The sequence below is a fragment of the Meles meles genome, chromosome 13 (genome assembly GCF_922984935.1).
Source record: "Meles meles chromosome 13, mMelMel3.1 paternal haplotype, whole genome shotgun sequence".
Lineage (NCBI taxonomy): Eukaryota > Metazoa > Chordata > Mammalia > Carnivora > Mustelidae > Meles > Meles meles.
In genome coordinates, this window is record NC_060078.1 from 34,192,206 (window position 1) to 34,217,382 (window position 25,177).

Here is a 25,177-nt window from a genome sequence, read left to right on the forward strand (position 1 = left end):
AGAACTGCGCATGCGTCACAAGCACGGCGGGCGTAGGACCTCGTCAGGTCGCGACTCACCGCAGGGCGGGGTCTAGTGCTGCCGGGAGGAGCTGCGGGTTGTGGGAGGGCGGTTAGGGGGGCAGCTGCCAGTGGACATGGCCGCGGGCCGCAGCGGGGTTGCACTTGCCGTCTTTGGAGTGCTTAGTATTTGTACGGTCAGCGGCTCTGGGCCCGTGGCTGAGAGGGAGACCGGCGGGGAGGCGGGCTGGACGGAGCCATGGGATGGTGCAGTTTTTCGGCCGCCCTCAGCGCTGGGCGCGGTCGGGGTGGCGCGCAGTCCAGGGACCCCACGGCCGGGGAGGGAGGAGGCGGTGGACTTGCCGGTGCTGCTGTGGTGGAGCCCAGGCCTATTTCCTCACTTCCCCGGCGACTCGGAGCGCATCGAGTGCGCGCGCGGTGCGTGCCTGGCGTCCCGGGACCGACGGGTGCGGGGGCACTCACGGACGCGCGCGCTGCTCTTCTACGGCACCGACTTTCGCGCGTCTGAGGCGCCGCTGCCGCGCCTGGCACATCAGAGCTGGGCGCTCCTGCACGAGGAGTCGCCTCTCAACAACTTCGTGCTGAGCCACGGGCCCGGCATCCGCCTCTTCAATCTCACTGCCACCTTCAGCCGCCATTCGGACTACCCGCTGGCGCTGCAGTGGCTGCCCGGGACCGCCTACCTGCGCCGCGAGGCCCCTCCGCTACAGGAGCGCGCCGAGTGGCGCCGCCGCGGTTACGCGCCTTTGCTCTATCTGCAGTCCCACTGCGACGTGCCTGCGGACCGGGACCGCTATGTGCGCGAGCTGATGCGCTACATCCCGGTGGGTGGGGCGGGGCCGGGGCGGGGCTGGGGTGGGGGCGAGCGGGCGGGTGCGGCTAAGGCCTGGACCCCTGGCGTCCGGGCCGACTTGCAGCACCCACTTGACGGCCGTACTCTACCCCGCTCAGGTGGACTCCTATGGGAAATGCCTGCAAAATCGGGAGCTGCCCACTCCGCGGTTACGGGACACAGCCACAGCCACCACTGAGGATCCAGAGCTTTTGGCCTTCTTGTCTCGCTATAAGTTCCACTTGGCCCTCGAAAATGCCATCTGTGATGACTACATGACAGAAAAACTGTGGCGCCCCATGCATCTCGGGGCTGTGCCTGTGTATCGCGGCTCTCCCTCTGTGAGGGACTGGATGCCCAACAATCACTCCATCATCCTCATTGATGACTTTGAGTCACCTCAGAAGCTGGCAGAATTTATTGACTTTCTGGACAAGAATGATGAGGAGTACATGAAATACCTGGCATATAAGCAACCTGGGGGCATCACCAACCAGTTCCTTCTGGATAGTCTGAAGCATCGGGAGTGGGGAGTGAATGATCCTTTGCTGCCTAACTACCTCAATGGCTTCGAGTGTTTCGTCTGTGACCATGAACTGGCTCGGCTGGAGGCCGAGAAAGCTCACGCAGCCTCTCCTGGGGATATCCCTGGTCCTGAACCTCACATTGCCCAGCCCTCACACATGGATTGCCCGGTGCCCACACCTGGTTTTGGCAGTGTGGAAGAGATTCCTGAGAATGACAGGTAAGGATAGCTGAGGACCCTGTGGCCATCAAATCAAATGACTGATTGACTGACTTGCTTGCTGTGGGCAGTGAACTAGTATTAAATGCTTAGGGGATTGTTGTATAAGGAAATTATGACATGGACTTATTCTGCCTTTAAGGTGTCAAGAGTCTGGTTGGGGAGATAAGACAAACTGAAACAGCTCAGTAAAAGATGCAAAATATCATTCAAGGCGACAACATGAGATCAGCTTATGTGAACAGTGTTTGCAACAGGTCAGAAAGGGCTTCAACCAGAGCAGAGGGGGCCTATGCAGATGAAGTGATGAGAGACAGAGTTGGGCAGATAAACTGGGGCCAGGCTATACATAGCCTGAATACCAGGCTCAGGAGTTAGACTATCCTGAAAATTAACTCAGCTGTTTATTTAGCACCTTCTAAAGGGTGGGGGTGGGGATGAGCAATACAAAGATGGGTATTTTGAGAGAGGTTTGTCTGCAGTAGGGTTTACATCTGTTAACCTGGCATAATTTTTTTTTTTAAGATTTTTAAAATTTATTTGACAGAGATCACAAGAGAGGACGGGAAGCAGGCTCCCTGCTGAGCAGAGAGTCTGATGCGGGGCTCTCTTCCAGGACCCTGGGATCATGACCTGAGCCAAAGGCAGACGCTTTAACCCACTGAGCCACCCAGGCGCCCCCTGGCATAATTATTAATAGCATCTCCTTTCACTCTTAAAAGTACCCTGGTTTTGGGGTGCCTGGGTAGCTCAGTGGGTTAAAGCCTCTGCCTTCGGCTCAGGTCATGATCCCAGGGTCCTGGGATCGAGCCCCACATCGGGCTCTCTACTCTGTGGGGAGCCTGTTCCTCCTCTCTCTCTGCTTGCCTCTCTGCCTAGTTGTGATTTCTCTCTGTCAAATAAATAAAATATTAAAAAAAAAAAACCCTTACATTAAAAGTACCCTGGTTTAAAAAAAAAAAAAAGTACCCTGGTTTGGGTGATAAATTACTCCTTTGCCCTAAACAAGAGAAGACTGCTTTCAATAAATAATAATAAACAATGGTGGGCAGTGTGAATTAGAAAAGTGAGGAAGCTTGTGCAGTAAGTGGCAGAAGGTGGTGCATTGGGAAACAAGGTCAGCATGGGAGGTGTGAAAATGTTGAAGGCACGTGCAGCAAATCACATCTGTTTGGAGAGAAGTGATAAGAAGACTTAAGCTTAAGAAAGCAAGGCTGCTAGACTGGCCTGCAGAGACCGACGTGCACAGTAGATGGCAGCAGAGGGCTGTTTATATACATTGCTGGCAAAGTTTGGTTCTGGGAATGGAGCCTTCTATGAAGTAATTTGTATCTAGTATATGCTGAACATAATATGATTTACTAGAAGAAAAATGTAAAACATTAAAAAAAAGAGAATATGTTTTATCTAGACATTGGGCAGCACAGCACCTTCATTTTCATTATTGAAATAAAGGTGCAACTTAATAAGGTAACCATCTAGAGGCTCCCTGGCTTTTCTTACAGAGAAGTCTGGCCCTTGCCCTGCCTTCCTCTGAACTCCTTCCACATTTGGGAACCTGGAGTGGGCAAGTCAGGAAGTTTCACTCATTGTGGGTGGGCTGTGTGATAGATAACGTGTTTGCAGCTTACTGTCACCTGTACTACCACTAGATTTATTCACATTTCATTCCCCTCAAAGCAGTGCCCTGTCCCAGCCAGAGATTACAGTATCCGTTTAAGATTCTTTGACCCATTCAGAGAAGGCAGGACCATAGCTGTGCAGAGGTTCCATAATCCAACTCCCATTTTGATGTTTCAGCTGGAAGGAGATGTGGCTGCAAGATTATTGGCAAGGTCTGGACCAGGGGGAAGCTCTCACTGCCATGATCCACAACAATGAGACAAAGCAGATGAAATTTTGGGATTATCTACATGAGATCTTCATGAAAAGGAACCGAAATCTCTAACTATCCTTACAAGAGCCTTTAACTTGGTAGAGTTAAGGAGACAGAAGTCCTTATTCTGCTATTGGACATGAGGGGCATCTGCTGCACAACCTTAATGAACACTGTCTTATCATGAGTTCAAGGAATTCCATTTATAGCCACTGATATTTTATCCTAATGTTGTGTACCCACTGTCTCAGCTTGTGGTAATAGGGCCTGTCCTCAAGGAGAGGTGGAGGTCTCCAGTTCTTGGATTAGTGGGAAGCAAAAGCCTGAAACACCCACTTGTTTCAAAGTGCTGATTGAACAGAATTTTAAAAGAACTGCATCTTTTTGTAGCCATCTCATTCTCTCAGCTGTGATTGGAACAACACCTTGGTACTTGTCTAAGAATGAGGTAAGATGGGTCAGATTTAAGGTCTTAAAACTTCGATGCTATTCCTTAAAACTCTTCATTATTCAGTACCTTTCCTAATCTATTTTCTTATCTCCTGCTTTATAAACTGTTACGTTGGTAGTGAAGCAAAACTCTTGGTGGGTTGTATTCTGGTTCTTAGAGTTGTATTTTTAATATCATTTACTTGTCTTCAATGTCAAACTTTTTATTTTAAATGGATTTTTCTTTCTTGGTTTTTCACAGTATCTGATGAAGATGCAGGAGCCTTGCCACCATCCCCACATTCATTCTCCCCTGCATTAAACTGGCTATAGACTTGACAGCTTTTTTACTGCTGGTTTGCCTTTTTTTTTTTTTTCCTTAAGAGTGTATCATGAATTCCTTCTCATCTCATGAACATGAAGATTCAGTGGCTAATATATGCCATGTCAATTTAATGAATTGTCCTGCTCTATTTTAGGTTGCAGATAGAGACTAAGGCTGGAAATGATGACAGAGTATATATAAATATCATTCATATATATTTAAATGATTTTGGAATGTTAAAATAGATCAGTGCAAATCAAACTGCAGATTTTTATAGGTCTTTGTCTTTTTCGTCTGCCTAATGAACTCTTCTATTATTTTTATATGCTACCAAAGTCTCATTTTCCCCAAAGAGTCATGGAAATTATGTTGGAAAAAACAGCCCAGCAATATAGTTGTAGTCATTACCTCATATTATGTAGCATTTTTCACTTTATGTGGAATGAATATTCAAACATCATTCTATTACCACTATCTGTCTGTACAACTTTGTAGTACTTACCGAGACTGCATTTTGATGGAGCCCACCTAAGGTCCTCTCCAGGGGAGCTGAGTCGAGAGATAGCCACAAGTGGCTGATTAAATAAAAAATTGTTAGGCAGATTTTGGGGTATATCCAAGGCCTTTTATTGCTGTGGTTTGAATATAAAGCTTACTGGGCAGGGAGACCGTTAGGTTTTTCTGGGCCAGTGGAATAAGAAAGAATACTTTGGATCTTAGTGCTGCTCTGGTTGTATAATGTATTAATGAATTATCACTAGAGAAGTTCCATAGCCTATCAGTTTATCTGTTTGGGAATTAATGTATGTACTTTTATATACACATACACACTGATATACAACCAGAAGTGTGTGTGCGTGTGTGTGTGTGTTTATATGTTAAATGCTTCAACAACTAGGGTGCCACCCTTAATATTGTGACATCTAAGGATGTGGCAGCTGTAATTGGGGTTGGATTTCACTGCCAGGGTGGTTCTTTTCCCATTTTATTTTTTAGTTAAAAATACTCTTCACAACAGCATGGGAAGTTTGCTTAGCCTGTTTGAGCTTGTTCAGAAAAGAACAAGAGGGAAAGACAGACCTTCAAACATACGTATATTAAAATAGTAGCGACAAAAGAAGTCAAATTCAGGACTCTGGTTTCTGAATTTGCAATCTACTTAAATGCAGGTGCTGATTCATAGTGCAAACTACATACTGCTCAAGTGCAAACTAAGGTTAGGAATCAAGTTTCATGATGTGCAATAAAATGGGTAAGTGCCAAGTGTATAACCATCCTTACCTCTCCTAATTAGACCAGTTCACACTGGCATTCTTTAGGACTTTTATGTACAAAGTGGGCCAGTTGTTTATGAATTATTGTGGCTGGAGACTCATGCCTGCTTTGTGGACAGTGCTTCCCAGACTTTCTCCTTTAATCCTATCACAATAGAAGTATTCATAAAAGACCACGGTAAACCAGGTGCTATGTTTCCGCAAGAGAAAGCAGAACCAATATGAAGAGAAAGCAAACAATGTTAATTTTCTCTGGTTTGGGCCCAGCTTGCTCTGTGAACAGCAACAGGCTCAAGACTATTGGTGGCAGAAGTGTCTGAGTAGGAATCAGTTTTATTTGTTCTGCTGGGGTGGCAGTGGAGCATGGGACCGATGCCTTTATTATTCCGTATGTTGCAGTTCTCTATTTTCTTACGTTTCATTTTGTATAATAAATGACTTCTTTTTAAACTGTCTTCTGCTTGGTTATATTTCTGGGCTGAGTATGATATACACTTGGAGACTTGGAAAAACATGTCAAAACATTTGTTCATTTAACAAGTATTTACTGTCACTATTCTAGGCACTGGGGATTCAGTAAGACAAGGTCCCTTTCTCATGGTGCTTATTTTAAATGGGTGTTGCTGGTAAGCAAAGCTGTAAACATACAATAAGTGAACAAGATAATTCAGACTGTGATATGTGCTATGAAAAAAATACAACAGCTTGGTGGGGTGGCGGGGGGGGGGGCGGGCTCAGGGAAGGCCTTTCTGACAGGAACTGAGACTCAACAGAAGAAAAAGAACCAGTCTTGCAGAGATCAATGGGAATATTAAACATCTGTGATAAATGATTTTAACTGTAGCAGTGATAAAATGATTTTTTAATTTTAGCACACTAAATTTTACACAACCAAATAAATATTGCTCCTCCGAAGTAGTCCTCATATGAACTAAAAGCTGTTCAAGTTATGCTTCCATTATCAGAACCATTTCTTGAAGCTCATTTTTAAAGGCCCTGAGAATCCCTGGCACATCTTTGAGTTTTGTAAATAGCTTAAAGACACTTAGAACCAAGTCTGATGAAGCCAGGCATCACAACGGATGGGTCAAGTCTATTAATAGGAATGATACCACCAAGTATCTTCACAGGATTGGAGAGAACATTAAATTAGATGATAAATGCCAAAATGCTTACACCCCACCTTACCCAATGAGATTATTACAAAGGAGAGCAAAAGATACAGAAGTAGTAGCAACTTTTTTTTTTACTTATAAGTAGATTCCACTCCCATCGTGGAGTCCAGTGAAGGGCTTGAACTCACAACTCGCTATCAAGACCTGAGCTGAGATCAAGAGCAGGTCGTTTAACTGACCGAGACACCCAGCTGTCCCAGTAACAGCAACCGTTTAAATGACCCAAATTTTTCTTTATGGTTTTGGGGTGGTTTAAAAGGTAGTAAAATCTGGGCGCCTGGGTGGCTCAGTGGTTTAAGCCGCTGCCTTCGGCTCAGGTCATGATCTCAGGGTCCTGGGATCGAGTCCCACGTCGGGCTCTCTGCACTGAAGGGAGCCTGCTTCCCTCTCACTCTCTCTGCCTGCCTCTCTGCCTACTTGTGGTCTCTCTCTGTCAAAATTAATAAATAAAATCTTTAAAAAAAAAAAAATAAAAGGTAGTAAAATCCAACAGTTCTTGAAGACTCGCCAAAACACAGAATCTGTCCAAACCAAACATCTTTAAGTCTCATATTTTGATTCGCTCCCATCCTCTGCCCTTGCTTATGTCAATCATACTCTAGTTCAGCCAGCTCCCACCATAAATGAGAGTCCTTTTCATCAGGTCCTTTACTAGATGTTCCCTGCTTAGTACCGCCCAGAGACTTCAGGGCCGCGAGCCCACAAAAGAGCGGTCTAGATCTGCGCACGAGCCCCAAAGACTCTCCTAACCTGCACACAGGTCTCGAACGACCGGTGTTGGATCCCAGCGTCCCGCCTACAGTGCCAAGAGACCAAACGGGCCCCCCAGCTTCCCGCAGGTTGCGCGCCTACGCTCGTCGAGCTCTTTGGGGTCACGCAGGGTCACGTACGGCGACGACGCAGAGCCTGCCGGGAGCTCGGTGAGCAATGGCGACGCCCAGCCTGCGGGGTCGCTTACCTCGGCTGGGAAACCCGCGGAAGCCTATACTGAAGCCCAACAAGCCCCTCATCCTAGCTAACCGTGTTGGGGAACGACGCCGGGACAAGGGCGGTGAGCAGTCGGAGCCAGGAAGGCTCCAGAGTGGAAGCCGGAGGGATGCACCGGACGGCTGGGTGGGAGGGCCTTAAGGTAAAAAGTTTCCTTGTGACTGATGGTGCTCTCGTTCTGCTCCTCCAGAGGCGACTTGTATCACAGAGATGTCGGTGATGATGGCGTGTTGGAAGCAGAATGAATTCCGCGACGAAGCGTGCAGAAAAGAGATTCAGGATTTCTTCGACTGTGCTTCAAGGGCTGAGGTGACAGGAGGCTCTTAGGGTCCCCTCTTGGGAGGAGAATGGGGGCGGGGATACAAGTAATTGTTCTTGCCTCTTGCTAGGTGATAGGAGGACCTTCTCATTCTAAAAAAGCGAGGAAAGTTGTGGGAGCGATTTCACTCACGCTATAGTGGGAAAAGTTATGTTTTTTGTTTGTTTTTTTATTTGACAGAGATCACAAGTAGGCAGAGAGGCAGGCAGAGAGAGAGCCTGATGCGGGGCTCCATCCCAGGACCCTGGGACCATGACCTGAGCCGAAGGCAGAGGCTTTAACCCACTGAGCCACCCAGGCGCCCCGGGAAAAATGTTTTGAAGGCATTGTGATCTTGAGCGATTTCTTTCACTGCTCTAGGCTTTAGCTATACCAGATGTAAAAGGAGGTTAATATTAATACCCATCTTACAGAATGTTGTGAGTATTAAATGGAGGAATGAATGGGAAGGAGTGAGTATAAATGGAGGAATCCTGCTCAAATAGATATTATTGTCTGAAGTAGAGCTAAATATTGTGAAGGGCAGGTTGTTTGGATTTTAGCCTAAAATTAGTTGCTAGCTGGCATGGTAGCTCAGGTCATACTGCCATCTCTAGGTTCCCAGTCCCTTTTGAAAGGGGACTGGGTAGATGACACAGATAGTTCCAGGCTGGTTAATATGTTAATGTGGTTTGTGGCATTGTGAGAACTTTTGGCCGAGGTCAGGATAAACTGTAGAGCTGTCATTTTTGTTTTTGTTCTGTCTTTTCAGGGGGCCCGAAAGATGAGATCAATCCAGGATACAGGAGAATCTGGGAATTTACCCCCCATGAAACTCAATAAGTTGTTACAGAGATTTCCTAACAAATCTCATGTCAGTTGAGAATGGAGAAGCATTTTCTATGACTGGACTGTAGCTACTGAGAACTATGCAGAGGTGTTTTAGAGACGTTTGCACTGCCATGCTCTATTTGAAAGGTGAAAGGAGGCAAACACCTTTTTCATCCTTTGGAATCATTGTCAGGGTGGAAGTTATGCTTTATCTTGAAATAAAATCCTCTAAAGAGAAGTTGGCCTTTGTTGTAGATTAGGTTTGCCGTATCCTTCCTGAGACTGGAAGTTCTTTGCTCCCTGATTTGCCCCAGGATCAGGACAAATTTATTCTTGTTCTGCATTGAAGTCCTTACACCATGTAGTACTCTTGCCTTTGGATGCAATAAGGGAGTTGAAGTCTGCCTATATGCAGAATTTTTTTACCATCATCTGTAAGTATTCAGTAACTGCCTATTTCATGCATAGCCCCTGCAAGATGCTCCCAGAATAATCAGAAGTTCACAAACTGGTGACCAAAGTTACTGCAGATGTATTTTATTTAGCCAACACAATTAAAAATTTCTTTTTAAATTAGAAGACCACCTTCAAAATATGAAAAAATATCATTAAAAATCCACTTTGGAGCTTTCCATTAAAAAAAAAAAATTCTGGCAACACTGATTTCTTATTCCTGCATGGCGATAATCAAGTAGAGCTGATTATCATTTGTCTCTATTCTCCAGGTACCTGGCATTGGCCTCTCCCAAATGGTGAAACTGAAACTTATTTGGCAATTATCTTCTTTGTCTATCACCTGTTCACTTCTCTCATTAAGTTACCTACCTAGTTGCTGAAGGCATTAACTTCTGTGACCACTTGATGTTAGAAACAATTGTATAGCATTTAATGTATACTCTGCCCTTTCAGGCGTAACTAACTTAATCTTTCCTATATACATTAGAGGATTAAATAGACAAAGGGGTCAGTGGGGTTTCTAAATCTCCAGTGGAATAATTAATCAGATAAAGAAAGGGTCTTGCCTCCCTGACCCCCACAGCTACCTCTTTCCATAGTCCTCATATCCCGTGGGTATAGCACTGGGCAGTTACCTGGTTCTGAGAGCTGAGGCTTTTAGCTATAGGAAGAAGCTCGGTGCGTGGGCACTTTGGACTGGACTTAGGAGTTCTTAACCTAGGGTCAATAGATTCCCAGTAAGAGGTCTGTGGACATGAATGGGAAAACAAATTTTATCTTTAGCCACAATTGAAATTTAGCATCTCAGGACTTGAGGGAAACAAAGTATCAGTATCAGCAATTCTCACGTGAAATCATATTTTCATATAATAGTTTGCAGATACCTTGGTATCATACTCATCACTAGCTTCAAAATTGTGGTAGTTATTACACTTGTTACTGGATAGATCTTAATGTGTAAATAAAGAAGTATTACTATGTTACAAATTTGTTTTATTATTTTTAAAATTGTATTTCGACATAATTGGTTTCCTTTGTAATTTTTATATTTTATTTTGTGCATTTACAATCTGAGAAGTGTTCCAGAGACTTCACCAAGCTGCCAAAGGGTCTGTGGCACCAAAAAAAAAAAAAAAAAAAAAAAAAAGGCTAAAAACATCTGAACTCAAAGGACCCACTGACAAAACACTACAACCATTCCTGAAATCAAGTGCATTCTTTTCGCGTTGCTTCCCTGATGAGACCCTGTAACAAGTCTGATGGAATGTAGGCTTCTGAACTACAACTCCCAGAAGGTGATGCGGACCCAGGGCCTATCCGGAGTTAAAACAATAACTCCACCCAAGAGTTCTTGTGTTATCGCTCGACAGCCTACGATTCCCAGCATTCATGGCTGCTGTTTATTCCTTGGAGACAGTATGGAGGCCGAGATATTGCTGGGATCTGTAGTCATTTTATATACCTTTGGGGGTTGGATTCCTCTTACAGTATCTGAGGGTGGGTTCGAGAAAAAAAAAAGGGGGGGCAGGAAATGCAGAAATTAAACAAACAGGTCCTCTACATCTGCCCGTACAGAGTCCGGTTCCGAAGCGCGTGAAGGCGGAAGTGGTGGTGGCCGGCGCGGCCGGAAGTTCAGATCAGCTGATGGGGGAGGCGGCGCCGCAGCAGCCGAGAGGCCCCGGCTGCCGAGCGCTTCGCCCGGGTCCTGAGTCTCGGATACTGGCCACAATCCCCTTTCGCACCTCGCAGTTGGGCGAGGCCCGGTTCCATATCCCTTCCAGGCTTGAGATCCTCGTCCGGCACGGCCGCCCTGAGCGCCCCGGCCACCCCCAGCCCCGGCTCGCCCCTCAGGCCCCGGGCCTCCCCTCAGCCCCCGGCCGGCGGCCCAGGCCCCGGATCCGCGGGGGGGGACCCGGCCCCGGGGGGTGCAGGCCCCATGGAGCTGATGTTCGCGGAATGGGAGGACGGAGAGCGCTTTTCATTCGAAGATTCGGACCGCTTTGAGGAGGATTCGCTCTGTTCCTTCATCTCCGAGGCCGAGAGCCTCTGCCAGAACTGGCGGGGATGGCGCAAACAGTCCGCGGGGCCCAATTCCCCCACTGGCGGCGGTGGCGGAGGTGGCAGTGGCGGTACCAGAATGCGAGGTGAGAGTAAGCGGAGGGGGAAGGGAGCGGGCTGGCTCTGCTCAGGCCTTGCTGGGGAGCTGTCCCTGCTCGGGAGCTGTCCCGAACCGCGAGCTGTCCCAAGCTCAGAACGGACTTCTGGACTCGCTTTTCCAGTCTTCCTGGGGTTGGCTTCTCCACACCAGGGTGTGTGCGCGCGCGTGTGTGTGCGCGCGCGCGCGTGTTTTGGAGTGGTGGCTGGGAAATCCTGCGTTGGATAGGATTAGCGACAGAAAGTAGATCTTTTGTGGTTCATTTGCCTTAGAGATGGGGTAGGAGAAAAAACTCGTCTGACTTGGGAATACTCACCGAGTTCAGCCCGTGGCGAGCCAGAAAACAGAAAAGAAGGTGGGTAAGAGGTGTCTTGTGAAGAAGGGACCACTTGAGGTGTGTCAGCCCCATTGCAAAGTGCGTTGGGAGCTTCCTCTTAACGGTGATGACGATCTTTGATCTGGCTACACCAAGAGGGGATTCCGTCCAGAGGAAAGTGGAGGTGAACTGGCCTGTGAGAGGAAATTCCATAGTTACATAGGTTCACAGCAGAGGCTTGGTTCTCAGCCATGTTGAACATCTGTGAGGAGCCCAGGCTGGGACCACTGGATTAGAGCCTTACATTTTTATCATCTGAGGCCCGAGAAGAGTGAAGGTAATTGCCTCTAGATCTCCTTATGAAACACTCTTCTTGCTTTTTGCTGTAAGTGTCTCACTCTTGGGTCTTTCAGTAAATTAACTGATTAGTGCTGTGAGGAATTTTCCACTTATGAAAGGGGATTGAGGGGACAGTGATGTTAAGTGAAGCTCCACAGGCTCAAGACATCCTTTCCCTGTCTTCCTCATGGCACAGTTTTTGTCCTGGGCCTTAATGCATGCTGACTTTTTTCAGCAGTTGGGGTTGTGGTTCTACTCCGGTCATACCAAGAATCCTGTTTTCCGAACTGTCCTATGGAGATTTTTAGCACCCCTCTGGGACAGAGAGAAATGTACAGTTGTCACTTGTTCGGAGCGGTAGTGTTCAACTTCATTTGGAGCGGTGGCATATGTTCTGTGTACACACACCCACACGCCCACAAAGATCATAGGCAGTTTCACTGTGGGTCTTTTATGGTCTCCTTGCTTCTTTCACATTTGCATCTGTGGGTAGCCTTAGGGCTTAGAGCTCCTTTGCTTTGAGGGAAGAAATCCAAGTCATGTTGGTGAAATTTTTCAGCATATAGATATTTTCCTGAATAGGTTAACATCTAGGAAAGCATGTCATTGCCTAAGCCCCCTGCCCTCCTGGGCTACCCTCAGTTGCTCACTTGTAAAATAAGGAGATTAACTTTTTAAAAAAAGGTTTCTTTCAGCTCTGTGATTTTCTGATCTGTTTTCTAATCTGACTAGCAATTTGGGGAGATATGCATGCAGTCTATTGTGTTTTACCACTATTTGGTTGAAACACTGTAGGAAATCTTGAGTGGCAGTTCCATCCTACTCCAGATGATAACAGGAGCACTTAGGTTCCCTTGGGATAACCCATCTTCCTCCCCACCCTCCTTCCCAGGTTTCCATTGTAGGAAGCCAAGATTCAGGTGTGCCACAGGACAAGCAGCCTCTCTTGTGCTGGAGCTCCCTCTCTTAACTCCTCTGGGCTCTGGCCCATCTTCACTCCTTGGGTAGAGGTATAGAGTCATCTAGAGAAAAAAGGATAGTAAAAAAGTAATTAGAGAACATCTGAGGAGAGATGTTAACAACGTAGTATGAATCTAAAATGCTAGTAAGAGAAATTAGATGCTGAGCCATGTGAGAGGGGTTACTTGCTAGGATTCTGGAACACGCCTGTTTGGCCAGGAGTTTCTAGGATATCCCTGGTGTCTTCTGTTCAGACCTTAGATAGCAGGCTGTGGGCTGCAGTTGATTCGTTCCCCTCCCCCAGATGGGAGTCATAAGGCTTAATGAATCCTAACAGGAGGGTCCCTTGGTTTTTCATCCAGCTCTCCCCTTTCTTTCCTAGTGATGTGGGGCCCAAGAAGTTAGGCATTGGCATTGGTGCCAAGTAATCATGGCCCTTTTCATTTCCCCTTCTCTTTACCCTCACCCAAACATTTGTTTCCAAGATGGACTGGTGATCCCATTGGTGGAGCTATCAGCAAAGCAGGTGGCATTTCATATCCCATTTGAAGTGGTGGAGAAAGTTTATCCCCCAGTGCCTGAGCAGCTACAGCTCCGAATTGCTTTTTGGAGCTTCCCTGAGAATGAAGAGGATATCCGGTGAGGCTAAAGGACTGATGGTGGGGAGTGGGTCCTGATATTCCACACTGTGTACTGGGCTTCCTACAGAACAAAGGAGATACTGTATTTGGGGCTGTGGTAAGAAGAAGACAAGGGGAGGAGAGTGCCTGGGATTTTCCCCAAGAGGGAGTGACACTGGGGAGAGAGTGCCCAGGGCGTTGTGGTCTCTGACAGGGTCTCTAGAAAGTTGTTCACTGACTTGTGGCTGTGTCCTCTTCTTCACTACCAGGCTGTATTCGTGCCTAGCCAATGGCAGTGCGGATGAGTTTCAGCGAGGGGACCAGCTGTTCCGCATGAGGGCTGTGAAAGACCCCCTGCAGATAGGTAAGGGTGCCTTCTGGCCCTGTGGCAGCCCCTGCTTCTCCCACCCCCTCTGTTAGAAATGAAGGACCTATTGCAAGGAGCTAGAGCAGGTTGTCAGAATAACTGCAGGGCCAGGGTTGCAGGCAGAGAATGTTGGCGTGCTGGCTCTCCCTGACCATGCCCGTGTTTCTCCCCAGGGTTCCACCTGAGTGCTACAGTGGTGCCACCTCAGATGGTCCCCCCCAAAGGGGCCTACAACGTGGCTGTGATGTTTGACCGCTGCCGGGTCACTTCCTGCAGCTGCACCTGTGGGGCTGGGGCCAAATGGTGCACTCACGTCGTGGCACTCTGTCTCTTCCGCATCCACAACGTGAGGCCCTCCCAATTTATCCCGGTCCTATCCTACGCTCCATCCCCCCCTTCTCTGCTGCATGCCTGGCCACAACGTGAGCCCCCTTCGCCCCCCCCTTAATCTGCCTCTCTTTCCCCAGCTCCAACGACAGCAGGCCTTTTCTTAGCTTGTACTATTTCTCTGTGTCCCCTGCAGGCTTCTGCAGTCTGCCTGCGTGCCCCAGTCTCAGAGTCCCTGTCTCGGCTGCAGAGGGACCAGCTGCAGAAGTTTGCTCAGTACCTCATCAGTGAGCTCCCTCAGCAGGTGAGTGAGGTTGGCACACCCTCACATCCAACTCCAGGCTCCGGACCCCATGTGAGCCTTCATGTTAGACACTGCCTCCTTGGGTCACTGATGCCTTTGTCCCTTTCCGCTTCAGATCCTCCCTACAGCCCAGCGGCTTCTGGATGAACTCCTCTCTTCCCAGTCAACAGCCATCAATACCGTGTGTGGAGCCCCCGGTTAGTGTGGAGCGAAGGCAGGGTGGTAGGAGGGAAGGAGGCGGGTAGCGCAGAACACCACTTCCTCAAAGTGTGCTGTTGTCAGGTGAATCCAGGTCCCTATCTCTAGGCAACTGACTGCCTGTCACCCCCAGACCCCACAGCAGGGCCGTCCGCCTCTGACCAGAGTACCTGGTATTTGGATGAATCAACACTCACCGACAACATCAAGAAGACTCTGCACAAGTTCTGTGGACCCTCACCTGTGGTCTTCAGGTACCTTGGATCTCACGCCTGCGTCTGTGGCAGAAGGGAGCATCCCTTAGGCTGTTGAGAGCTCCTTTGTTCTATGAATACCCATGTTCCAAGAATTTTTGTCCTAGACATCCTTTTCCCCCTACACCTTGTATTTTGGGTCAGGACCCCTTTTGGGTCAAAACTCAGGTGCACTTTGACTTATCAAAGGCAGCCCCATCTCGGGGTCAGCTTGTTCCACTCCACTGCCTTCACAGTGACGTGAACTCCATGTACCTGTCTTCCACGGAGCCTCCAGCTGCTGCTGAATGGGCATGTCTGCTGCGCCCTCTGAGGGGCCGCGAGCCAGAGGGGGTCTGGAACCTGCTTAGCATTGTGCGGGAGATGTTCAAACGGAGGGACAGCAATGCTGCCCCCTTGTTGGAAATCCTCACTGACCAGTGCCTCACCTACGAACAGGTAATCCTCTGGAGTTGGCTAGCCCCATTGCTGTTCATTTTTTCCCTCCCTGGACTTCATTTCCCTCTTGCCGACAGGGGCACAGGGGAGGGCTGCTCTATCTTTCTCTTTGTTTCCAGATAACAGGTTGGTGGTACAGCGTGCGCACCTCCGCCTCCCACAGCAGTGCCAGTGGACACACGGGTCGTAGCAATGGGCAGTCAGAGGTCGCAGCCCACGCATGTGCCAGCATGTGCGATGAGATGGTCACACTGTGGAGGCTAGCTGTTCTGGACCCTGCACTCAGCCCTCAGCGGTGAGTCTCTCCCTGGGCAGCGCAGATACTGGGACAGCCTGGGACAGATCTGACTCTCGTCTCCTGCACACATAGAGATGTCCTGTTCTTCTAGTCCTTGGGAAATGGCAGGTGCTGAGCGTTAGGGTTACCAGTGACTTGGGGTTACCAGTGACTTAGACTTTCTGAGAGGCTTTCTTCCTTCCTTCCCTAAATAGCTCCCACTTTCCCCAGTATCTGAGTGTTGGAGTGATGTGTGTGGGCTCGTTCAAGAAGTGCTTTCCTGGGCCCTTCCCTGGGCACCCCCTTTCTGGGGTTTATGCCTGCTCGGTCTCCTTCCATCGCTTCTCAGGGCAGAATATAGCCACCCCCCGCAGCCTCCCCAACTTTGTTCCCACAGCCGCCGGGAACTGTGTGCACAGCTACGCCAATGGCAGCTGAAGGTGATAGAGAACGTGAAGCGGGGGCAGCACAAAAAGACCCTGGAGCGGCTCTTCCCTGGCTTCCGGCCAGCGGTGGAGGCATGCTACTTCAACTGGGAAGAGGCCTACCCGCTTCCTGGTGTCACCTACAGCGGCACGGACCGGAAGTTGGCACTGTGCTGGGCCCGAGCCCTGCCGCCTCGGCCAGGTGCCTCCCGATCTGGGGCCCTGGAGGAATCACGGGAGCGTCCCCGACCTCTTCCTTCTGAGCCAGCTGTGCGGCCCAAGGAGCCTGGGGCCAAGCGCAAGGGATTGGGTGAGGGGGTCCCCTCATCGCAGCGGGGGCCCCGCCGCCTCTCTGCTGAGGGGGGAGATAAGGTTCTGCATAAGATGGGTCCAGGTGGGGGCAAAGCCAAGGCACTGGGTGGGACTGGCAGTGGGGGCAAGGGCTCAGCAGGCGGTGGGAGCAAGCGACGGCTGAGCAGTGAAGACAGCTCCCTGGAGCCAGATTTGGCCGAAATGAGCCTGGATGACAGCAGCCTGGCCTTGGGTGCAGAGGCCAGCACCTTTGGTGGATTCCCTGAGAGCCCTCCACCCTGCCCTCCTCCCAGTGGCTCCCGAGGCCCTTCCACCTTCCTTCCTGAACCCCCAGATACTTACGAAGAAGATGGTGGTGTGTACTTCTCAGAAGGGCCTGAGCCTCCCACAGCCTCTGCTGGCCCCCATGGCCTGTTGCCTGGGGAGGTCTGTACGCGGGACGACCTCCCTTCCACAGATGAGAGTGGCAATGGGCTCCCCAAAACTAAAGAGGCAGCCACCGCAGTCGGAGAGGAGGATGATGACTACCAGGCATATTATCTGAATGCCCAGGATGGGGCTGGGGGCGAGGAGGAGAAGGCCGAGGGCGGGGCCGGGGAGGAGCACGACCTGTTTGCTGGGCTGAAGCCACTGGAGCAGGAGAGCCGCATGGAGGTGAGCAGGAGGGTGCTCCTTGGCCACAGCTGGGAGCAGGGCCAGCTGGCTGTAGTTGGGGGTGTCAGGAGTGTAGAGCATGGCTGTTAGAATCTGGCAGTGGGCTACCAGCTGGCCTCCCTGCCTGCGGTCCGTTCTCTTCACTGCTTCAATATTGATTTTCCTGAACTGATGGTGTCACTCTGATACTTAAAAGTCTTCAGTATTTTTCATTGCCCTGAGTTTAAAAATGAAGGTCCTTGGCATGACCTGTGAGGCTCCACTTGTTCTGATCTATGTGTGCTTCTCCTGACTCATTTAGCTGTTCTGTCCTTCATACTGGTCAGCTGAACCATTCCTCTAGCTTGCCATGTACTTTCTCTTGCATCCTTACATGTGCACAGATTGGCCTTTCTGCCTAGAATGTTCTTCCCTCACCTTACCTGGTCAGCTCCTGTTCCTTCTTCAGGTCTCAGAGATCTTAGAGATAACTTCCTCGAGGAAGTTTTCCCTGAGATTGCTCCTCTGCCCCAGGCCCCAGTGAGGTATCTTCCCCACCTGTCTTCCCTCTTGACCCTTCCCTGTGGTAGCTGGCTTCACGCTGGTTTGTGTGTTGGTGGGTTTGTTTCTCTGATCAGACTGTGGGTTTCTGTGGGTGTACCCAGGAACAGTATAGGGCCTAGCATGTAGCAAGTACTCACAGGATGTTTGCTGCGTGAGTGAGTACGGTGCCCTGCCCCTGGAAGGTAGGGCTTCAGTCTGCGTGCTGCCCGTGTGCTCTCCAGGTATTGTTTGCCTGCGCTGAGGCCCTGCATGCGCACGGCTACAGCAGTGAGGCCTCCCGCCTCACCGTGGAGCTTGCCCAGGACCTGCTAGCCAACCCACCTGACCTCAAGGTAGAGCCGCCCCCTGCCAAGGTGAGAGACCCCCACCTACCTCCTTCTCCGCTCACCCCTAACCCTCTTCTATGCCCCATCCCAAGTGAGAGCATCCTCCTTCCTCCACTCCAGATGAGTCAGATTCATCTGCCTACCTCCTTGTACTTCCTTCTTCAGGGCAAGAAGAACAAGGTGTCTACGAGCCGTCAGACCTGGGTGGCCACCAACACCCTGACCAAGGCAGCCTTCCTGTTGACAGTGCTAAGTGAGCGTCCGGAGCACCACAACCTGGCCTTCCGAGTTGGCATGTTTGCCTTGGAGCTGCAGAGGCCCCCGGCTTCTACCAAGGCCTTGGAGGTCAGAGGTTCTTTCTTTCTGAGCCTTGTATTGCCGTCTCCTCAGAGCCTTGCAGCTTGATCTCCATGGAAGTTTTGGAGGTCTGAGCTCGTTCTTATACCGTTAGGTGAAGCTGGCATACCAGGAGTCTGAGGTGGCTGCCCTGCTCAAGAAGATTCCTCTGGGTCCGAATGAGATGAGTACCATGCGGTGCCGGGCAGAGGAGCTTCGGGAGGGGACGCTCTGTGACTATCGGCCCGTTTTGCCTCTCATGTTGGCCAGTTTCATCTTTGACGTTCTCTGTGCTCCAGGTATGGCGCGTGACTCTACAGCAAGTAGGAATCTTGGGTAGGAGTAGTTTTCTCTAAGGAGAAACCAAGAGCCCCAAGGCTCTGAATTGCCTTTAGGACCCATCAGGCAGCTTCATGAGAGGTCTGGAATGATAAGGGTCTTGGGTTCCCTACATTTCATTCTTTCCTGTGATGCTTCTGTCTGGCTAACTTACTCCAACTTTAATCTAGTGGTTTCTCCCACGGGTTCCCGGCCTCCAAGTCGTAACTGGAACAACGAGATGCCTGGGGATGAGGAGTTGGGATTTGAGGCAGCAGTTGCTGCCTTAGGTGAGTTGAGCATATCTTGAGCACATCTGTGAGCTAAGCCTGGCCCAGGTCATGAAGGGTGTGAGACATGGCCGTGTTTTGAAGGGACTGTAGGGTAGTGGGACAACCAGAATGACCTATATAAGCCAAGTAGTGCCTATGAGACAGTCAAGAATTTAGGAACAAAATATGTGCTATGGGTTTTGGGTATTATAAGGGCAGCTAAACAAAAATCTAGGAAAAGGACTCGGGGAGGGTATAGAATATAGAATGTGGGTTAAAAGATCAGTTAAGTTTTCAATAGGTGGACAAAACACCATGAATAAAGACACAGGGGCAGTCAAGCCTTCATGAGAGTGATAAGTCCATCATCCTTGAAGTGATGGGTATGCTGTGAAGGTAGAGTGGGTCAGGTTATGAAGGTCTTAAAAAGCAGATCGAAGCTAAGGCTGGATGTAATAGGCACTCCTTAGATCAGATGCTGGTGGCTCAGCAGCCCTGGCCTGTTCCCCTTTGCTGTCTTGAAAGTTACTGCCATTCTCAGGCCCTATGAGACCCTTCTTCTCACAGGTATGAAGACAACAGTGAGTGAGGCAGAGCATCCCCTCCTGTGTGAAGGCACACGTCGGGAGAAGGGTGACCTGGCACTGGCACTAATGATCACTTACAAGGATGATCAAGCCAAGCTCAAAAAGGTAGGGACTGAGGTACTGGGATTTTGACAGGCAGAGAGCAAATTTTACCACCTTTCTCAGGAATTCCAGTACAGTGAGGAAGGCTATATTGCTCATAGGAGATTAATGGGAGAATCTTAAGAGACATTTCATAAAGACCAAGACCAAATTGCCAGGGGCGGGGGTGGGGGGACTAGGTGGCTCATTCAGTTGAGCATTCAACTCCTCATTTTGGCTCAGGTCATGATCTCAGGGTCATGAGATTGAACTCCGGGCTGGGCTCTGTACTGGGTGTGGAGTTGGCTTGGGATTCTCTCTCCTCCCTCTGCCCCTCCCTGCCACGCTTGTATGTACACTCTCCCTCTAAAATTAAAGCAAACAAAACTAAAAACAAAAACAAAAAAACCCCCACAACAACAAAAAAAAACCACAAAAGAAAAAACTAAAAAAAATAAAAGACCAGTGGTTCATAGGAGTGCTTGGGCAGGGGATGGAAGAAGAGAAACAGAGGGTATATAGTCAGTTATACATTTATTTCAGTATTTATTGAATATCAATATACTCAGTCCTGTGATTAAGTCTTAGGCTATCAAGATATGTAAGCTAGCCCCAATCCTGGGGCGGAGGGGGATGGTTCTCCTATGGTTGTAACTGGGGAAAGCTTCCTGAACAGATAATATTAAGCTGTTTCAAAGAGAGAGGAAGGTAATAGAAATTGAAGTCAGGAGATAAAGGGCATCTTGTCGCTGCTTCTGTTCTCCAGATCTTAGACAAACTCTTGGACCGAGAGAGCCAGACGCATAAGCCCCAGACACTGAGTTCGTTCTACTCATCTAGCCGCCCAACCACAGCCAGCCAGAGGTCTCCTTCAAAGCATGGGGGCCCATCTGCCCCAGGGACCTTGCAACCGCTGACCTCGGGCTCTGCAGGGCCTACTCAGCCAGGGAATGTGGCAGGGGCTGGGCCAGGCCCCACTGAGGGCTTCACAGAGAAGAATGTGCCTGGTGAGGTGGGGGCACTGGGCAGGGGGGATGAATGGTGTGGAACTATGTTGGGGTCCTCTTTCCTGAGCTCATCCCAATGTCCTGTTTTCCCCACCTAGAAAGTTCCCCACATTCTCCGTGTGAGGGTCTCCCATCTGAGGCAGCTTTGACCCCCAGGCCAGAAGGGAAGGTTCCCAGCCGCCTGGCACTTGGCAGTCGTGGAGGCTACAATGGACGGGGCTGGGGCTCCCCAGGGCGGCCTAAGAAGAAACACACAGGTATGAGAACCTGTGGGATGAAATGGAGGGAAGTCTGAATTCTGGAACTTCTACCTTCTGATATTCACTTGTCTTGGGGGGGTTAGGTATGGCCAGCATTGATAGCAGTGCCCCTGAAACCACATCGGATAGCTCTCCCACCTTAAGCCGGAGGCCACTTCGAGGGGGCTGGGCCCCTACTTCCTGGGGCCGAGGACAGGACAGTGACAGCATTAGCAGCTCTTCCTCGGACTCTCTGGGCTCCTCGTCCTCGAGTGGAAGTCGCCGTGCCAGTGCCAGTGGAGGGGCCCGGGCGAAGACCGTTGAAGTTGGCAGGTCAGTGTAAGAAATACCCATTTCCTTTCATCTGGCCCACCCTGAGAGCCACATCCCTAGTGTAATCTAGCTATTGTTCCCCCAGTGACCCTACTTACCCTGGTTTTTCCCACCTTACCTGGATACCCGTTTCAGAGAAACCCCAATCCCCGTCCCTACCCCATTGCCCCTTCAGGTACAAGGGCCGCCGTCCCGAGAGTCATGCCCCCCATGTACCCAATCAGCCATCAGAGGCAGCTGCACACTTCTACTTCGAGTTGGCGAAGACGGTGCTGATCAAGGCAGGGGGCAACAGCAGCACTTCCATTTTCACACATCCATCTTCCTCAGGGGGCCACCAGGGTCCTCACCGCAACCTGCACCTTTGCGCCTTCGAGATTGGGCTTTATGCCCTTGGCCTGCACAACTTTGTTTCTCCCAACTGGCTCTCACGTACTTATTCTTCCCACGTTTCCTGGATTACAGGTAAACCCAGTGTCTTGACTTGGATATGGGAGGGGGGTTAATTGATAGAGCGGAGTCTTATCCTTGTGGAATTACTGATCTGATAAAAGATGATTCCCGCTCCCCATTGGTGCCCATACTAACCCCATTCTGATTTTTGCTCCTTTCCCTGAAGGTCAGGCAATGGAGATTGGCAGTGCAGCTCTGACTATACTGGTAGAATGCTGGGATGGACACCTGACACCCCCTGAGGTTGCATCCCTGGCTGACAGGGCATCACGGGCACGAGACTCCAATATGGTGAGGGCAGCAGCGGAGCTAGCCCTAAGCTGCCTACCTCATGCCCATGCACTGAACCCCAATGAGATCCAGCGGGCCCTGGTGCAGTGCAAGGAGCAGGTATTTCTACAGGCAATCTGGGGACCTGCTTTGAGGCATCTGTGCAGAGGCACTGTGCATGGGGAAAACTAATAGCCCAGCTCTTAATTCCCATTTCCTGAAGTTCACAAATTGTCCAGTTTGTCCTGCTATGGTGATCTTGACATATTAATATTAATGCATTTTAATATCCATTACTTCTTTTACTTTGTAATTCTGGGATTAGGATTATTTCTGTTTTATAGATAAAGAAATGGAGGCCTATACTTTAGGGACCAAGGTGATCACCAGGCTGGAATCCTTAGAGCAGGTCTTGGGGAGACAGTGGAATTGAATGGGAGTGTGTGGCTAATGGAACTGGGACTATAACCTGGGTCTTCTACTGGTCAGCAGGTGTTTTGTTCAGTGCCTGTGTGAAACATTTGCTGCTCTGACAGACTCTGAGCATTGGCCCTGACCTCTGATGCCTCCTTGGGAACCAGCCAACTGAGAGGGAGATGTTGGAATGTCTGGAATGTTACTTTAAACGGAGCTTGAGTAAAGACCCTCCCCCGCTTAACCCTCTGTGCCCTTCCTTCCAGGATAACCTGATGTTGGAGAAGGCCTGCATGGCAGTAGAAGAGGCGGCTAAGGGTGGGGGTGTATACCCCGAAGTGTTGTTTGAGGTTGCTCACCAGTGGTTCTGGCTATATGAGCAGACAGCAGGTGGCTCATCCACAGCCCGGGAAGGGGCTACAAGCTGTAGTGCCAGTGGGATCAGGGCAGCTGGGGAGGCTGGGCGGGGGCTGCCTGAGGGCAGGGGGGGCCCAGGGACTGAGCCGGTTACAGTGGCAGCGGCAGCAGTGACAGCAGCAGCCACAGTGGTGCCAGTCATCTCAGTGGGGTCCAGTTTATATCCAGGTCCAGGACTGGGGCATGGTCATTCCCCTGGCCTGCATCCCTACACTGCTCTACAGCCCCACCTGCCCTGCAGCCCTCAATACCTCACCCACCCAGCTCACCCTGCCCACCCAATGCCTCATATGCCCCGGCCTGCCGTCTTCCCTGTGCCCAGCTCTGCATACCCACAGGTGAGACCAGTGTTCTACTGGGGGGTGGGTTTGGGCATGTGGAAGAATTGTGAATTCATGTGGGGTTGGAGTGGGGTACTCTGGGAGAGTAATAGGGTTGTCCTGGTGAGGTAGCAGAGGTCTGGGTGACCCAGGCCATCTAAGAAATGTAGGGACACCCAGTTGTGGGCAGAAGGGGAAGAACTACATCTTAACATAGTTTCCTTCTCTTCTCCCTGTCTTTAGGGTGTGCATCCTGCCTTCTTGGGGGCTCAGTACCCTTACTCAGTGACTCCCCCCTCACTTGCTGCCACTGCTGTGTCTTTCCCCGTCCCTTCCATGGCACCCATCACAGTACATCCCTACCACACAGAGCCAGGGCTCCCACTGCCCACCAGTGTGGCCTGTGAGTTGTGGGGACAGGGAACAGGTGAATGGAGGGGAGGTCCACTGGGCAGGGGAGATGGGGGAGGAACGCTCTCTGTCCCTCTGTGGGCTGTGAGTTGCTCATATGGCTTCCATCCCCCCACCACAGTGAGCAGTGTCCATCCAGCATCCACGTTTCCAGCCATCCAGGGTGCCTCGTTGCCTGCCCTGACTACGCAGCCCAGCCCTCTGGTGAGCGGGGGGTTTCCACCACCCGAGGAGGAGACACACAGTCAGCCTGTCAACCCACACAGCCTACACCACCTGCACGCTGCCTACCGTGTTGGTGAGAGGAGGTCCCCTTTTGTGTCCCCTCTTGTAGTTGTGCCACAGGCTCTTTGGTGACACCTCCCTCCCTCCCCACAGTTCTTGATTTGTTTCCTGTGGGGTCAGGTGTACCAGGTTGGGGTAGAGGAGGGAAAGGATGTACCCCCACCATGTGCCCACCCTTTTCTCCCAGGAATGCTGGCACTGGAGATGCTGGGTCGCCGAGCACATAATGATCACCCCAACAACTTCTCCCGCTCCCCCCCCTACACTGATGATGTCAAATGGTTGCTGGGGCTGGCAGCAAAGCTGGGTAACACCTCCCCTCCCCAGGACCATTGTCCGCCCCCCACCCACTTCCCCCACCTTCCTATCCCAGACCTCCTTCCTAGCTCTTGCTCAGAGTTGAGGCCTTGGTCGGGTATGTGTGCGTGCGCGGGGGGTGGGGGGTTACCTCAGCTCCTGGGGTGGAGGGAGGCTCTCTGCCAGGCCAGAGCTGAGAGAGAAAAGTTGGGTCCCTAGGGCAGAGGTGGCCACCCCCGTCTCATGCCCCTCCCCTGCCCCCCAGGAGTGAACTACGTGCACCAGTTCTGTGTGGGGGCAGCCAAGGGGGTGCTGAGCCCGTTTGTGCTGCAGGAGATCGTCATGGAGACGCTGCAGCGGCTGAGCCCTGCTCATGCCCACAACCACCTGCGTGCCCCGGCCTTCCACCAACTGGTGCAGCGCTGCCAGCAGGCATACATGCAGGTGCCAACCCAGGATGGATGGAGGAGGGGGGAGGCCCTCCTGGGCAGGCAGGGAACAGGTTCCCCCACGGGCCAGGGAGGACGGGCCTGGTTCTGTGCTTAGTGGCTCATCCTCTTGCAGTACATCCACCACCGCCTGATTCACCTGACCCCTGCCGACTACGACGACTTTGTGAACGCGATCCGCAGTGCCCGCAGCGCCTTCTGCCTGACACCCATGGGCATGATGCAGTTCAACGACATCCTGCAGAACCTCAAGCGCAGCAAACAGACCAAGGAGCTGTGGCAGCGGGTCTCACTCGAGATGACCACCTTCTCCCCATGAATCTGGCCCCTCTAGGGTCCTATACGGGGACACAGGCCTGTGGCTATGGGGGCCCCTCACACAGAGGGAGTGAATCTTGGCTGGACAGATCATCCCCACTCAGTTCTCTGGTAGCCCAGACTGGCAGCTGCTCCTGGGCTGTAGCTTGGGGCCAAGATGTCTCAGACCCTAGAAGCCTAGGGTTGGCGGAGACAGCCCTGTCTGGGAGGGGGCATTGGGTGGCCTCTGGTATTTATTTGGCATTTATAAATATATAAACTCCTTTTTTACTCTAGTCTGCCTGGGACTTTGCCTTCCTTCCCTCCA

The 25,177-nt window shown here is 50.7% G+C and overlaps 3 protein-coding genes across 12 annotated transcripts; all 3 read left to right on the top strand.

Annotated features, from left to right (window-relative positions):
- Positions 1 to 65: 65 nt before the first annotated feature.
- On the top strand, positions 66 to 5,951 carry FUT11 (fucosyltransferase 11). 3 transcript variants are annotated; one of them, XM_046026881.1, is made up of 4 exons: positions 66 to 844; positions 972 to 1,597; positions 3,864 to 3,921; positions 4,165 to 5,951. In XM_046026881.1, the coding sequence occupies exons 1-4, from the start codon at positions 137 to 139 to the stop codon at positions 4,222 to 4,224; spliced, it is 1,452 nt and encodes a 483-aa protein (XP_045882837.1). In that variant the 5' UTR covers positions 66 to 136; the 3' UTR covers positions 4,225 to 5,951. The 3 variants fall into 3 exon arrangements, with proteins under 3 accessions (XP_045882837.1, XP_045882835.1, XP_045882836.1); XM_046026879.1 differs by having other exon boundaries at positions 3,398 to 3,921; positions 4,165 to 4,241; XM_046026880.1 differs by having other exon boundaries at positions 3,864 to 5,951.
- Positions 5,952 to 7,580: 1,629 nt separating this feature from the next.
- Positions 7,581 to 9,030, top strand: CHCHD1 (coiled-coil-helix-coiled-coil-helix domain containing 1). Its single transcript, XM_046028059.1, has 3 exons — positions 7,581 to 7,727; positions 7,854 to 7,972; positions 8,734 to 9,030. The coding sequence occupies exons 1-3, from the start codon at positions 7,604 to 7,606 to the stop codon at positions 8,842 to 8,844; spliced, it is 354 nt and encodes a 117-aa protein (XP_045884015.1). The 5' UTR covers positions 7,581 to 7,603; the 3' UTR covers positions 8,845 to 9,030.
- A 1,881-nt stretch (positions 9,031 to 10,911) lies between these two features.
- On the top strand, positions 10,912 to 25,135 carry ZSWIM8 (zinc finger SWIM-type containing 8). 8 transcript variants are annotated; one of them, XM_046028044.1, is made up of 26 exons: positions 10,912 to 11,392; positions 13,504 to 13,657; positions 13,908 to 14,002; positions 14,179 to 14,351; positions 14,529 to 14,636; positions 14,752 to 14,833; positions 14,968 to 15,088; positions 15,325 to 15,526; positions 15,646 to 15,821; positions 16,201 to 17,194; positions 17,959 to 18,069; positions 18,229 to 18,408; positions 18,515 to 18,698; positions 18,909 to 19,007; positions 19,557 to 19,681; positions 20,424 to 20,664; positions 20,763 to 20,921; positions 21,008 to 21,236; positions 21,412 to 21,701; positions 21,856 to 22,079; positions 22,640 to 23,128; positions 23,354 to 23,537; positions 23,643 to 23,819; positions 23,994 to 24,113; positions 24,437 to 24,547; positions 24,668 to 25,135. In XM_046028044.1, the coding sequence occupies exons 1-26, from the start codon at positions 11,185 to 11,187 to the stop codon at positions 25,126 to 25,128; spliced, it is 5,697 nt and encodes a 1,898-aa protein (XP_045884000.1). In that variant the 5' UTR covers positions 10,912 to 11,184; the 3' UTR covers positions 25,129 to 25,135. The 8 variants fall into 8 exon arrangements, with proteins under 8 accessions (XP_045884000.1, XP_045884002.1, XP_045883999.1 ...); XM_046028046.1 differs by having other exon boundaries at positions 10,913 to 11,392; positions 17,959 to 18,090; positions 21,856 to 21,980; XM_046028043.1 differs by having other exon boundaries at positions 10,914 to 11,392; positions 17,959 to 18,090.
- Positions 25,136 to 25,177: the final 42 nt, after the last annotated feature.